Source organism: Puma concolor, chromosome F2, assembly GCF_028749965.1.
Source record: "Puma concolor isolate L17-30 chromosome F2, mPumCon1.1.hap2, whole genome shotgun sequence".
Taxonomy (NCBI): Eukaryota; Metazoa; Chordata; class Mammalia; order Carnivora; family Felidae; genus Puma; species Puma concolor.
The window spans coordinates 77,754,257-77,770,341 of NC_141684.1; the positions used below are offsets into that span (position 1 = coordinate 77,754,257).

Sequence of the window (16,085 nt, forward strand, 5' to 3'; positions counted from 1 at the left end):
GGGGCCGCTCCGGCTGGAAACCTCGCTCGGCTCCGACTCGGCTGGCGCCCCCAGCCGGGCGGCGCCCCCGACGGCCCACACCGCCGCGTCCTCCTCCCTGCCGCCTTCGCGCGCGTTGTCGGGTCCCCTGGATTCGCGAAGTAAGCCCGCAGTCGCGCCGTTTCGTCTCCCGCCCCGGCCGGAGGGAGGCGACCCCCGCGCTTTCCCCAGCTTCTCTGGCGCCTGCTGCTTTCTCGCCGCGCAGGCCCGTCCAGCCCTCTTGCGGCCCCGGGCTTCCAGATTTCTGTCCTTCCAGGCCTCAGCTGGGTTTACGGAACTGGAGCTCCTTCCCCGCGGGGGCAGGAATGGGGTTGGGGGGAGGACAGGTATACTGTATACTTTCCCCAGGATTGGGCCTCGGCCTCGGCCTGCTGCAGGTTCGAGTTGTTCGGGGACCCAGAGGGCCATCCGGAAGCACCTTCACCTACCCCGGGGGAGGCCGCTGCGCCCGAGTCCGCTCGGTGTTCAGGGTTCCGGCCTGACCCGGCCAGAGCCAGTTTTCCCTCCGCCCCACCTGTGTGTATTGCTTGGGTTGTTTAGGCAGCAAACCCTCAGATGTAGAGATTAAGTTCCAAGCTGACTAAGGTCATTGGGATTGCAGAATAGAATTTTGGGTATGGTTTTAGCTGCTTTGTGGCCGTGGCAGCGAACGTCTGTTCTGTGAACCAAAACCTGTATATTTCGTATCGGGAGAAAATCAGGCCTGAGCATTTACGCTACGCGTAAATTTAGAAGTGAGAATTACGTGAAAGCTCATTATTGTAGGTTGTTGTCACCAGACCAGAATCCCATTGTTGCTTGTACCTAAATTGTAATTGGTATTTGTTCCAAAACTTCCTCCCCAAATTGATTTTGAAAATACTCTGAACTTTGCTTGAAGAAAGAAAATTACATTCCCACTTTAGGGTTTTTAGTTTGAATGAGTAATTTTAGAAGGCACTTGTGGTAGTTTTGTTTTTTTTTTAAATAATGGTGCTTCAAAATGATGGTTAGTAAATGTAAAAGTAAATGGTCTTCTCTCTACCGTACAGGTTCTTATTTTTTTCCGTGTCAGGAGAAACTTGTTCCCAGTTGTGTACATTTGATCTGTATACCTATTTTATTGAAGCCAGACTTCTGATGTTAGTTTGAAGAACTTAAAAGAGTTACTTTGAAAAACCTTACTGCAAGATTAGTGCCAGTAATTAAAAAACTTTTCCTGGAAAAGTAAAAATCTTTAGAGAACACTTTTATGGAGCAGGGCATAATTAGGCAAATTTTGAAATCTAATGATTTTCATACTTAGGACATCTAATATATTTAATGTTTGAGTTGAATGGGGAGAATAAGGCGATAACGATGATGTTAATAACAATAATAGTGATAGCAGTAGTTGTTAAAAAATGGTAACACCTAGTATTCTCATGTTACTTTGCCTCAAAATTGCAGATCTGTTGAAAAAACATCCAAGATCATAACATTTAGATGACCAAAATGGATATCCGAGGTGCCGTAGATGCTGCGGTTCCGACGAACATTATTGCTGCCAAGGCTGCGGAGGTTCGGGCAAACAAAGTGAACTGGCAGTCCTACCTTCAGTAAGTACCGATTTGCTGTGAATCAGGGATAATCATGTGCTTTTGCATCGGACTTTTTCGTGATCATGCCTCAGTGAGAGACGTGATGGAAAAATACTACCAGACATGGAAGAAAACACTTCCTCCTTAGAAGTCTTACCTGCCGTAAGGAGGCAGGATAGTGTGGTGGAAGGAGCTAGAGGCTCTAGCAGGGGAGCAGAGCCCGTCAGAGCCCTTTTGATCTTCCATGTCTGGAAAGTTGTACCTTTTGAATGAGCGGGAGAGGTGGGAGGCGTGTTCATGGGATTTGGAGGGGGGAAGGGGAAGCCAGCCTGCCAGACTGGCTCGTTTTGCCTGGGTGATCAACGTGGGGAAGCCGGTGTTGCAGCATGGCTCATACAACTAGTAAAAGGTGTAGATGTTTGAATTCCAAGACCTGGGTTTGAAGTCTGGTTCTTCTGTCTACTAGTTTGGTAATCTTAGGGGAATCATTTAACTTCTTTGCAGTTCATTGAAGTAAAATGAAATGGGGAATACGGATCTCGCAGAGTTGTTGCTGAAATAGTATATTTAAAGGATTCGCACAGTTGAATATGTGCAATAGTATGTTGAATGCACTCTCCATAAATTTTAGTCCTTTTCCCTTCTTTCTTTTTTTAAAAATTTAATTAAATTGTTTTTGATTTACATCCAAATTAGCATCCAAATATAGTGCCACAATGATTTCAGGAGTAGATTCCTTAATGCCCCTTACCCATTTAGCCCATCCCCCCTCCCTCCACCCCTCCAGCACCCTCTGTTTTCCATATTTAAGAGTCTCTTATGTTTTGTCCCCCTCCCTGTTTTTATATTATTTTTGCTTCCCTTCCCTTGTGTTCATCTGTGTCTTAAAGTCCTCATAGGAGTGAAGTCATGTGATATTTGTCTTTCTCTGACTGACTAATTTCGCTTAGCGTAATACCCTCTAGTTCCATCCACTTCCCTTCTTTTTTATATGTATTAAGATTTAGCATGCTGGTGTTCCGTATTTATCTGTAAAGTAAGGGTTCGTTTATTCTTGACCATATTTTATCATATTGACTTCATATCTGTTTTGGTATATTTATAACAGTGATTTATTAAGGAAATTCAGTTCAGATTTTCAGATACATTTTGAAAAACAAATCGAGGAATCTTTAGATTTATATTTAGGAGTCTGCTGTAAGAGGGACATACGGCATACAACGATGATGCACTTATTTCGGTTTAGTCACTCATCAAACATTTATTGTCCACCTTTCAAGTTTGAGACCTATTTCGAGGCTTTGAGGCTTCAAAAAGATAAACTTATAGTCTGGTAGGGAAGTCAGTTATAGAAACAGATCATTTGGTATGTTAACTGAGAGAGTAGAAAGGTGCACCGGGAATGATGGGTGCACAGAAAAAGGACAGCTAATCCTCCCTCCAGGAAGTTTTTCTGGAGGGAATGTTCAAATGTAGGGACTTAAAAGCAGCGTGCTGGGTGGGGAATAATACACGTTTTGGAGGCAGGCAGTGGGGTGGGCTGAGGCCGGAGAGGCAGCCGGGAGCCAATTGTGGAGGCTCCCCAAGGAGCACAGTTTTAAAATCCCTGTTGTAGGAGTTGGGAATGACCGATGTTTGTAAGTGGGAGTTGGATGTCAGGTTGCCTTTTGATTGGATTGTTCTCCTGACAAAACGTAGAGGGTGGATTTGTGGAAACAAACCTAGAGCTATGATGAGGCTGTAGCCGTATCCAGGCTGTTGGGATGGATAGGATTGGATAGATTTGAGAAAGTCTTTGCGATCGATTTAATCTATGAGGGTGAAAAAGAATCTAGGATGATTCTGGATTCCCTCTTTAAGGGACTAGATTATTGTGGGGCAGGAGGAGGAGGGACTTTCTGATATTCTCTCTGTTCATCTATATCTTTATAATTTAAATTTAATTTAAATCCCCTGCGAAATTAGGATTTTTGAGCTGTTTCCTAGTTTTAGTCCAGAGTGTGTTTGGACTAAAGAACAAGGGGTTTCATGTTTATAAAGCTTGTCCCTGTTTATAACCTAAATAGAATGGTATTATTATTAATCAGAAAGCACTGGCTGACTGGCAGAGGTTCCCTAGCATTGGCATCTGGAACATTTTTAGTTCCAGGGGGATATTTAATTGCTTTCTCTCTGTTCCTCCTTTTCAAAGGCCTCTGTACTACTAAGTTGTAGTCTCTCTCATTCTTTTCTCTGTCCTGTATTCTGCTGTCCGTCTCATGCGTTTCTTTTATAAAACCCTTCTACTTTGTACGTCTGTGCACAAATGTTCACCAAGTGTTAACTGTGTGCCTGCTGTTGAGCCCCACCGCCCTGAGACGTACACTTCCGTCTGCAAGTTCCTCCCTAGATCACGTGGCTCATTAACTCCCTTCAAGCGGGTGTCTGCCCGGGTGGCCTCAGAAAGGACTTCACTGTAATCTACCCAAAAGCTATCCTTTCCTCTGTTGTCACTTTCTAGCTCCTTACCCAGCTAAAGTTTTTTTCATAGCATTTAGTGTCCTGGCATTGTGTGCGTGCGTGTGTGTGTGTTAAAAAATTACTTATTTTTGTGTTTGTGTGTTTTTTGTTTTCCCCACTGCAGCCCAGGCTCAAAGAGGGATGTTTAATTCACTGCTGTGTCACCTGTTCTCACAGGTGCCTGACACACAGTAGGCTGCCTGTTAATCTTGGCTGGTTACATCATGAGTGAGCAGAGTAAATGTTGGGCAGTGGTGGAGACAAGTGTTTGGGAAAGGAGTACCTTACTTGGCTAAGTCACATACTGTTTCATGTTACTTTCATGGCAGCACTGTGACCTAGGGTTTTCTATCCCTGTCTTATGGAAGAGTAGATAGCCATTCAGATAGGTTAAATAACATGTACATACTGATGTAGGTTTTAACTAGTTGATTAAAATGATTTTTCTTTCTTTCTTGTTTTTTGTTTTTGTTTTTGTTTTTGTTTTTTGTTTTTTTTTTTAGAGAAAGAGAGTGTGAGCAGGGGAGAGGGGCATAGGGAGAGAGAGGGAGAGAGAGAGAATCTTAAGCAGACTCCACACTCAGCGAGGAGCCCAGTGTAGGGCTCCATCCCCCGACCCTGGGATCTTGACCTGAGATGAAATTGAGTTGGGTGCTCAACTGAATGAGCCACCCAGGTGCCCCTAAAATGATTTTTCTTGAATGCCTCTACCTTGATGCCAGGTAGAACTGCCATTCAAGTTCGCAGTGACTGATATGAAGGAGTAAATGTGGTCAGATGTGTGCTTGAGAAAGCTGGCTGGCACTAGTAAGAGGGGTGTGGAGGAGGGGTGGATTGGAAGCAGGGAAACGTTTGGTGGGTTGTTACCTTAAGGCTGAGCTGTTCCAGAGGCAGAGAAGTTGAGCGGTATTAGGTGGGAGGATCGTTAGGACTGGTGCCTGAGTGGTTGTAGGTCATGAGAAAAGAGACCCCCGTTCCTAACTTGCTAGGTTATGGGACTGTCAAAAGAAGATTCAGAGACAAAAGAATTTAAGCAAGAAAAGAAAAAGGTTACTTACAAAAAAGGAAAGAAATTCAGACCTCGGAAGAACTGGCTTACTGCAGAAAACCACAATTAAGTGGAAAAGAAAGCTGTGAAATGATAAGGTCACCAAAAGTAACCTTCATTGTACAGTTTTGTCATGGTAGAACACCACAACTTTTTCTCATGATTATCCTATATACAAAGGTTATAATATGCTTTAATTTGTTAGCATGGCAAAATCCGGGGGTGAAACTGTTTTAGCTGGGAAGTTCAGGCTTATGAAAAAGACCGTATGTATTTTGGGGCCAGAACTGGACCTTGTTACCTTGGTCTACCCCAGGGTACGGAGTGCCTTTTTTCCTGCCTGGTGTATGAAGTGCTTAGCCACAGGGGAAACAGGGCAAAGTGTCTTTTTTTTTTTTTTTTTTTTTTTTTAATTTCATTATCCCATTAGCCAGGCTGGGATGGAATGTGGGTAGGGATATATGTTAGTGATCTCTGCTGTGCCCCTCAGGGTCTAGGGTGCTTGTGTGCTTGCTCTGTGGGACGAGAGGTCCCCATGTGTAAGTGGGGACTGTGGGAGGTCGGTCTGGGCCGCAGCTCAGACTGGCGCAGCTCAGACTGGGCCTGAACTCAGCAGCACGGAGTGTAGCGGGGAGCACTCAGGGAGGATTCAGGGAGTGCAAATGAAGACAGCCCCCCACAGAGCCTGAAGCACAGGGTAGGAGACAAGGAATCTGTGAAGAGCACTAGTGAGAAGTGGCCTGAGAAGGGCAAGAAGAATCTGGAAGCTCAGGACGAGAGGGTCAAGAAATGGCCACATTGCCACCTGCCTCAGAGATCTGGAAAGATAAGGACTGGAAATTCCCCTTTGGGTTGGTAAGGAAGGGATTGTTGGAAAAATCCAGCAGGTGAGAATAGTTCTCACACACACACACACACACACACACACACACACACACACACACACACAAAGAGCACATGCGAAAACAAAGTTACAGTGCTTGCAACTGAAGAACTGAAGGGCAGTAGATTCCAAAGTCCAGAAGCAAGTGAAAAGTATATAAAATAGTGTTTAGTAATAGTATATATAAAACCGAGAAGGGATAAAGTAAAACGCTGAGATTTTGAATACTCAAAAGTCGAGATCTTCTTTGGAGGAGGGTCGGGTTGTGGGGAGGGGTGTCAGGAAGTATGAAAGTTTAGCTCCCTTGTCTCGGGGAGGGCCCGGCTCTGAGGACCTCACCTTCCCAGACTCCCCTGTGTGCTCAGAAACCCGTTCTCTTCAGGACTTTGCCTGAGTCTGGGCTGGGCTCCTAACCTTTCGAATCCTGTGCCCCCCCGCCCCATCCCTGGTCTCCCCTGGGAGCGCTGCCTCCATTAATCTCCTGCACCCCAATCTCCGTGTCGAGACCTGCCACCAGGAAGCTGGCCCAAGACTTCTGAAAAAGGACTCCCATTTCTGTAACTGTGCATATGGTGAAACCTGCCTCAAATTCAGTGTTCCTTGGTTGGCCTTTTGTGGAACAGTAGCCTCTCAACATACTCCGGGGCAGGGGGTGGGGAAGGGCGGTTTTTTAAACCACTCAGTTAAAAGACATCTATTTGAACGGCAAAGCGTATTACATTTTTTTAATTTTAAATTTGCATTTCTGTCATGCTTACATACGTCACGTGGTGCTTCTTGCTTTCATAACCGCTCAGTGGAGTCGGGCAGGTACCGTTAGAGTGGCCATTTTATCGGTGTGGCAAACATCGGTCAGAGGGATAGCGACCTGCCGAAGTTTCACAACTGCAGTTGGAACTCTTCCTCAGACTGGCACAAATTCCACACTTTCCCCACCAGACTGATGGTCCGACAAGGTCGGTGTGTGTCCCGAAGTGCCCAGTGTCAGAGACTAACAAGGATGTTTTGCTGACAGATCTTTTCACAAGGAAGGGTCAGACGGGGGGTCGCTGTGGCACGTTTGTGTCGTTGATGAGTGTGTCTGTGGCGAGGCTGGGTTGGAAGGGAAGGTGACGATGGTTCCGTGGTGATGATACTGAGTGTATCTCAGTGTGACTCTCTTGATTGGAATCTCACTGAAGGAAAGAAGTTGGGAGAGAAAAGGAAGATTCCAAGGACTGAGCTTGGAGAGAAGTCTTGCGCTGCGAGGAGCCACTGAGGAAGGAACCCCTGAAAGAAGTGGGAGGAAAACCGGATAGTGTGGGGTGATTGCTGTTAGGACAGCGTGTCAGGAGGGAGACGTTATTTTTTGAGAGAGGGGGAGGAGCTCATTTTTCCGAGTCTGGAGGGAACATGAGAAAATGCCGGAGGCAGTGATCGTAGAAGTTCGTGTAGAGTGGCTTTGGTCTTGATGGAGTGGAAAGCCGAGTGAATTGTGTGGCTGGGAGGGGGGTAGGGTGAGACTTCGGACGGTGCTAAGAGGCGTCAGTTATTCATTGCTTCCTGGGCCAGGCGCCGCTCTAACCACCTTATGTGGGTTATTTCATTTCATCCTCCGATCAGCCCCTACTGGCAATGTGGACGTTGTTTCCATTTTGCAAATGAACTCACTCAGGTCCAGAGAGGTTGCATGTTCCATACCTGGTGGAGCTAAGCTTGCACCCGGGTCTGTGTGATGCGGGGGCCTGTGCGCCGACCCCGGTGGTTAACCACCGAGGAGAGAGGAGAAAGATGGGGAATTCCTGTGTCCCTTCGTCGCAGTGTCAACTCAACTCTTACTGAAAAAAACCAACTTCCTCTTACTTTCTAGGGGACAGATGATTTCTGCTGAAGACTGTGAATTCATTCAAAGGTTTGAGATGAAAAGAAGTCTTGAAGAGAAGCAAGAGGTGCTCCAAACTGAAGGCAGTCAGGTGATGGATATGAACATATTACGAACACCTTCCTGTGTCACTGAAAATTCGAGAACAAAATTTTAATGACTTGGTGATCTTTCCTTGTAGGTGTGCGTCATGATTTATCTACAAATCCTTTTTTATTGGAAGACGTTTAAATACTTTCCAGTTTTGTTTGTTCATTTTGGGAAAATGTTATGTTGGGTGTGTTTATTCAGTTTATTCCTCCACCCTTTTTTATATGTTTTTCATGGCACTTTCCTTATGGTTCCAGACATAGGGTTTTTCTTTTTAATTTTTCTTTTTCTTTAAATTTAGTTAACATACAGTGCAATATTGGCTTCAGAAGTAGAATTCAGTGATTCCTCACTTACGTACAACACCCAGTGCTCATCCCAATGAGTGCCCTTTTTAATACCCATCACCCGGGGCGCCTGGGTGGCTCCTTCGGTTAAGCGTCCGACTTCAGCTCAGGTCATGATCTCATGATCCATGAGTTCGAGCCCTGCATCGGGCTCTGTGCTGACAGCTCGGAGCCTGGAGCCTGCTTCAGATTCTGTGTCTCCCTCTCTCTCTGACCCTCCTCCATTCATGCTCTCTCTCTCAAAAATAAATAAACATTAAAAAAATTTTTTTAATACCCATCTAGCCCATTTCCTACCCACCTCCCACCGTTAACCCTCGGGTCTCTATTGTTAACAGTTTCTTGTGGTTTGTTTCCCCCCCCCTTCTCTTTTTTTCCCGTGTGTTCATTAATTTCACATATGACTGAAATCGTATGGTATTTGTCTTTCTTTGATTGACTTATTTCATTCAGCATAATACATTCTAGGTCATCCACATCATTGCAAATGGCAAGATTTCATTCTTTTTTGATGGCTGAGTAATATTCTATTGTGTATATATATATCGCATCTTCCTTATCCATTCATCAGTGGATGGACATTAGGGCCGTCTCCATAATTTGGCTGTTGTCAGTAGTGCTGCTGTAAACATTAGGGTGCATGTACCCCTTTGAATCTGTGTTTTGTATCCTTTGGGTAAATACCTAATAGTGCAATTGTTGGATCGTAGGGTAATTCTATTTTTAGTTTCTTTTTCTTTAAAAAAAAATTTTTTTTTTAACGTTTATTTATTTTTGAGACAGAGAGAGACAGAGCATGAACGGGGGAGGGTCAGAGAGAGGGAGACACAGAATCTGAAACAGGCTCCAGGCTCCGAGCCGTCAGCACAGAGCCCGACGCGGGGCTCGAACTCACGGAGTACAAGATCATGACCTGAGCTGAAGTCGGCCGCTTAACCGACTGAGCCACCCAGGCGCCCCTCTTTTTCTTTTTTTTAAGGTTTATTGTGAGAGAGAGCGCGCGCGCACACACACACACACACGTGTGTGTGTGTGTGTGTGTGTGTGTGTGCGTGCAAGTGGGGGTGGGGGCAGAGAGAGAGAATCCCAAGCAGGCTCTGTGCCCTGAGGTGGTGTCTCATTGTGTTTTGATTTGTATTTCCCTGATGATGAGTGATGTGGAGCATCTTTTCATGTGTTTGTTGGCCATCTGGATGTCTTTGGAAAAGTGTTCACGTCTTCTGCCCATTTCTTGACTGGGTTGTTTGTTTTTTGGGTGTTGAGTTTGATAAGTGGATAGATACTGGATACTAACCCTTTATCTGATATGTCATTTGCAAATGTCTTTTCCCATTCTGTCAGTTGCCTTTTAGTTTTGCTGATAGTTTCCTTTGCTGTGCAGAGTTTTTTATCTTGATGAAGTCTTAACAGTTCATGTTTGCTTTTGTTTTCCTTGCCTTTGGTGATGTGTCTAGTGAGAAGTTGCTGTGGCTGAGGTCAAAGAGGTTGCTGCCTGTTTTCTAGGATTTTGATGGTTTCCTGTGTCACATTTAGGTCTTGCATCCATTCTGAATTTCTTTTTCTGTATGGTATAAGCAAATGGTCCAGGTTCATTCTCCATGATGCTGGCCAGTTTTCCCAACACCATTTGTTGAAGAGACTGTCTTCTTTCCACTGGATATTCTTTTTCTCGTTTTGTCAAAGATGAATTGACCGCATAGTTGTGGGTCCATTTCTGGGTTTTCTATTCTGTTCTGTTGATCTACGTGTCTGTTTTTGTGCCGGTACCATACTGTCCTGGTGACAACAGCTATCTAATGTAGCTTGAAATCCAGAATTGTGATGCCTCCAGTTTTGTTTTTCTTCTTCAGGATTGCTTTGGCTACTCAGGGTCTTTTGTAGTTCCATACAAATTTTATGATTGATTGTTCTAGCTCTGCAAAGAATGCCGGTCATATTTTAATAGGGATTACATTTAAATGTGTAAATTGCTTTGGGTAGGATAAACATTTTAACAGTATTTGTTTTTCCAATCCATGAGCATATGGAATGCTTCTCCATGTCTTTGTGTCCTTTTCAATATCTTTCAGAAGTCTTCTATAGTTTTCAGAGTAGGGATTTTTCACCCCTTTAGTTAGGTTTATTCCTACATATCTTATTATTTTTGGTGCAGTTGTAAATGGGATCATCAGGGATATTGGCCTATAATTCTCCTTTTTAGTGGGGTCTTTGTCTGGTTTTGGAATCAAGGTAATGCTGGCTTCATAGAATGGGTTTGAAGTTTTCCTTCTATTTGTTTTTTGGAGTGGTTTGAGAAAAGTAAGTATTAACTCTCCTTTAAATGTCTGATTGAATTCCCCTGGAAAGCCATCTGGCCCAGGAATCTTGCTTGTTGGGAGATTTTTAGTTACTGATTCAATTTCTTGCTGGTTATGGGTCTGTTCAAACTTCCCATTTCTTCCTGTTTCAGTTTTGGTAGTTTGTGAGTTTCTAGGAATTTGTCCATTTCTTCCAGATTGCCTAGTTTGTTGGCACATAATTTTTCATAGTATTGTCTTATAATTGTTTGTATTTCTGTGGTGGTGTTTGTGATCTCTCCTCTTTGATTTCATGATTTTATCTATTTGGGGTCTTTTTTTTTTGATAAGTCTGGGTAGGGGGTTATCAATTTTGTTTATTCTTTCAAGGAACTAGCTCTTAGTTTCATTGATCTTTTGTACTGGTTTTATTTTTGTTTCTATATCATTTATTTCTACTCTGATCCTTATAAATTACCCTTCTTCTGCTGGTTTTAAGCTTTATTTGCTGTTCCTTTTCTAGCTTCTTTGGGTGTAAGGTTAGGTTGTGTATTCTGCTTCCTGAGATAGGCCTGAATTGCAGTATACTTTCCTCTGAGGACTGCCTTTGCTGCATTCCAAAGGGTTGGGAGTGTTGTTTTCATTTCCATTGGCTTCCATGTATATTTTAATTTCTTCTTTAATTTGCTGGTTAACCCATTCATTTTTCAGTAGGATGTCTTTAACCTCCATCTATTTGAGGGCTTTCCAAATTTTTTCTTGTGGTTGATTTCAAGTTACATAGTGTTGTGATCTGAAAATATGGATGGTATGCGCTCAATCTTTTTGTGCTGCTGAGGGCTGATTTGTGACCCAGTATGTGATCTATTTTCAAGAATGTTCCAGGAGTGCCTGGGTGGCTCAGTTGGTTAAGTGTATGACTTCAGCTTGGGTCATGATCTCATGGTTCATGAGTTTGAGCCCTGCATCAGGCTCTGTGATGACAGCTCAGAGCCTGGAGCCTGCTTCAGATTCTGTGTTTCCCTCTCTCTCTGTTTCTCCCTCGCTCATGCTCTGTCTCCCTCTCAAAGATAAATATTTTTTAAAAATTAAAAAAAAAAAAAAGAATGTTCCATATATACTTGGGAAGAATGTGTATTCTGTTGCTATAGGATGAAATGTTTTGAATACACCTGTTAAGTCCATCCGGTCCAGTGTGTCATTCAAAGCCATTGTTTCCTTGTCGGTTTTTCTGCTTAGATGATCTGCCCATTGCTGTAAGCAGGGTGTTAAAGTCCCCTACTCTTATTGTATTATTAATAATGAGTTTGTTTATGTTTGTGATTAATTGATCTGTATATTTGGGTGCCCTCAAGTTGGGGGGCAAAAAATATTTACAATTGTTTGATCTTCTTGATGGATAGACCCCTTAAATACGATATAACGCCCTTCTTCATCTCTTGTTCCAGTCTTTATTTCGAAGTTTAGTTTGTCTGATACAAGTATGGCTAATCCGGCTTTCCTTTGATGTCCATTAGCATGATGGATGGTTCTCTGTCCCTTTACTTTCAATCTGTAGGAGTCTTTAGGTCTAAAATGAGGGTCTTGTAGGCAGCATATAGAGGGGTCTTTTTTTTTTTTATCCATTCTGATACCATAGGTGTTTTGATTGGAGCAGTTAGTTTATTAAAATTCAGAGTAATTATTGAAAAATAGGAACTTAGAGCCATTGTGTTGCCTGTAGAGTTGGTGTTTTTTGGTGATGTTCTCTGTTCATTTCTAGTCTCTGTTGCTTTTGGTCTGTTTTGTTTTGTTTTGTTTTGTTTTTTCTCTATTCAAAGAGTCCCCCTTAGAATTTCTTGCAGGGCTGGTTTAGTGGTCACAGACTTCTTTAGTTTTTCTTTGGCTGAGAAACTCTTTATTTCTCCTTCTATTCTGAATGACAGCCTCGCTGGGTAAAGGATTCTTGGCTGCATGTTTTTCCCATTCAGCACGTTGAATATATCCTGCCACTCTTTTCTGACCACGCTTCTCTGGACAGGTTTGCTGCGAACCTGATCTGTCTTCCCTGTAGGTTAAGGACTTTTTTCCCTTGCTGCATTGAGGATTCTGTGTATTTTGTGGATTTGATATGTCTTGGCTGTGGTATACTTGTTGAATTTAATTGGGAGTTCTCTGTGCTTCTTGGATTTTGATGTCTGTGTCCTTCCCCAGATTAGGGAAGTTTTGCTCACATCAACATTCCGCCCCTTTTTCTCTCTCTTCATCTTCTGAGACTTCTATGATACAAATGTTATTCCTCTTTAATAAGTCACTGAGTTCTCTAAGTCTTGTATCGTGATCTTCGGCCTCTGTATCCCTCCTCTCTTCAGCTTCACTATTTTCCATAATTTTGTCTTCTGTATCACTCATCTGCTGCTCTGCCTTGTCCATCCTCGCCGTCATGGCATCCATTCGAGATTGCATCTCTGTTATAGCATTTTTAATTTTAGCCTGACTAGATTTTAGTTCTTTCCTCTGTAGAAAGGGATTCTCTGGTGTCTTCTATTTTTTTTCAACCCCAGCTAATATTCTTACAATTGTGGCTTTATTTTTAGTTTATTTTTATTTTTTGAAAGAGGGGGTGCAAGTGAGTGAGGGAGGGGGAGAGAGAGAGAGAGAGAGAGAGACAGAGAGAGAGACAGAGAGAGAGACAGAGAGAGAGAGAAGCAGGGCTCATCCAAAGTGGGGCTTGAGCTTATCTGATTCAGGACTAGAACTCAGGAACTGTGAGATCATGACCTGAGCCAAAGTCAGATGCTTAACCGACTGAGCCACCCAGGCTCCCATAATTGTGGTTTTAAATTCTATTTCAGACTTTTTCTGCATTTCTGAGACATTTTTTAGAATAGATTCCTAGAAGGGCAATTAAGTTTCAAAGTAAGTATTATTTTTAAAGTTGCTTAACTGTTTTTTTTTTTTTTTTTTTAGAAAAAATTTTCCACTTTGTATTCTTACTAGAATGTGATGCAATTCTGCTGTCCCTCAGATTTTCTGATATTGGGTGGGGGGGCTACTGATGACTGAAGGAGCTTACACACAACTCAGCCCGATTCTCACAACAATCCTGGGAAATCTGTGAGGAGACATACTGATGGCTATGTTTTTTGTTGAATTCCAGAGATTGTTACACAGTTGGTAAGATGTAGGATGGGGACAGGTCATAGCCTTCTGATTCTAATCCCTAGTACTCTTGTCGCTGGAGTCTTCTGCTTCCCAGTAAATGCAAAAACAAAACAAAAATAAAAGCCAAAATCAATGATAATTTTTGGTTGTCTTCATAGCTTCATGTTTATGTTATGGGCAATCAAGAGTTATCATTGCTAGGTCTATTTAAAAGTAGTAAACGTTTGGAAATTTATCACTAAAAATGATCAAAACTCTGATGCAAGTCATAGTACGTTCCTCCCTTACTTCATCACAATATTTGTAAAGCATGTGCATATTCTATAATTGAAATCTTTTAGTTAATAGCATTTGTGTTATAATTTGTGCAAGAGAAATATTTTACTGAAATTCCATTAAAATGTTGTGTTTGTAGTTGAAAATGAGAGTTCACATTACTTTCATTTTTTTTCCAGTGTGCTAAAACATTTATAAATTTGATGACTCACATCTCCAAAGAACAGACAGTTCAGTATATACTAACTATGGTGGATGATATGCTGCAGGTAGGTATATTCTTTATTTAATCCATTTGGTGACTTCGTTGTTTTATATCCTGCGCGGTAACAACATTTTTGTACGGTGTCACTTATACCGTGGATTTCTTCTGAGTTGGAATTGCTAGTAGTGTTAAAGATGGGAATGCCTCCACACAGGCTCTTTTTGTTGTTTTTCAGGATGTCCAGTAATTAATTTGTATTTTTTTCATAATACCTCGGAGTTTTTTGTTCAACACCAGTGACATTGGGTAAATCATTTGAGGCTCTCTGGGTGCTCTGTGTCCTTCCAGGCAATGTGGCTTCTTCTCTTTCAGTCATTCAGCAGATTTCGGTGCCCCTGCCGTCCTCCAGGCCAGTGCCAAGCGCTAGGGGTTCAGTGCTGAATGTGGGCAAGGTGCTTCCTCTCAAAGATCCTGTCTCTTTGGAGAACATTTTGCTTATCATCTGAGACTTTTCCAGTTGTGTAAAGTTCCTATTTACTGTTTTACTGTCCCCGAACACAGAGGAGCCTCCCTTATTCATAGTTTTGTATGTTCCACCAGAGTATAGTCTAGATTGAAATTGTTGGTGTGCAGAGCAGTTCTTTTTGAGAAAGGCCACCTGGGCCGCTAAATCCAGTGCCTGACCACTTCTTCGGGACTTGAGGAACGGTGCCAGTGTGGTTGCTTGTGTGGAGCGTTGTTCTGTCAGTTTACAAAGAAACACTTACTGATGGCCTGCTATGTGCCAGGCGCTGTACGAATTGTTAGTGAAGGTACAAAAGTTAAGAAGAATGGTGTTGTCTACCTAGGACCCTCATTTATAGGAATGTAGTGATTTTATAATGCGGGTAAGGATCCGTGTCCAGCCTGGGCTGATGCAGGCCTGTCTGAGAATGACTTCGGTCTCTCTCAGTGCTTTTTTCTTCCATAAAGTTAAGAAAAATGAGGAATGATGTGGTCTGCCTTGGTTATCCTGCTTACAGGATAGGATTGCACCTAGAATGAGCAGGCTTGAGTTCGCGTGCAGACTTTGCTTTTATTTATATGTGTATACGTATATACAACACACACATGCGTGCACACACAGATATCCTCTTTTATACATATATCTGTAAATTAGAAACCAGGAGTTCACACTACCCAGTTTGATTTCAGCTCAACACCAGAGTTCATTCGAGTCTGCCCTTCCCATGTTCGTAACTTTCTTCCGTGACAGTGAGATCGTGAGCCCTTCTTATCCTTTGTGTATTTACTTGTCTGTTCCGCCCTATAGCACAAGGAAAGGAGTTTCAGAATTGCTGACCCATACAACTGTGAAAAATGAGCCCTTTAACTAGAGTTCAGTATTTGTTTGCAGTACTTTTTCTTTAAGCCGAGAATATGTAGTCAGAGTATTGTATTCAGAATAGTTATATTATTTTTCTTGAAATACAGTTAGATTCACTTGTGTTTTTGGGTATTCTACTTATCTTTTTCTCATTCTTGTTGATTTTTATTATTTTTGATTATGTAAAACACCAACATGCTTCCAGAAGTCAAAACTATATAGAAAAGATACAATCAGAGAAATGTCACCAAACCCTAACTCCCCATCCCTGCATTCCCACCTATCTCTTCTTAGGTAACCAGTATCATAGATTTCTGGTTTTATCTTTCCAGGTTCTTTTCTCCCCTTGCAGAAATAGTCAGATACATGTAATGTGTTTTTTTTTTTCTTCTCTTTCTTTTTTTTTTTTTTTCAAATGTTTATTTTCAAGAGATAGAGCATGAACAGCGGAGGGGCAGAGAGAGAGAGGGAGACACAGAATCCGAAGCAGGC

The 16,085-nt window shown here is 42.6% G+C and overlaps 1 protein-coding gene across 3 annotated transcripts in view; it reads left to right on the forward strand.

Annotated features, from left to right (window-relative positions):
* The window catches only part of ATP6V1H (ATPase H+ transporting V1 subunit H), a 108,485-nt gene continuing 92,400 nt past the window's right edge, over positions 1–16,085 (forward strand). For all 3 annotated transcript variants that reach the window (XM_025923034.2, XM_086695332.1, XM_086695331.1), the window contains exons 1-4: positions 1–140; positions 1,468–1,616; positions 7,878–7,980; positions 14,202–14,291. In XM_025923034.2, the coding sequence (XP_025778819.1) occupies positions 1,504–1,616; positions 7,878–7,980; positions 14,202–14,291 (306 nt within the window). In that variant the 5' untranslated portion in view covers positions 1–140; positions 1,468–1,503. The remainder of the gene's footprint in view (positions 141–1,467; positions 1,617–7,877; positions 7,981–14,201; positions 14,292–16,085) is intronic.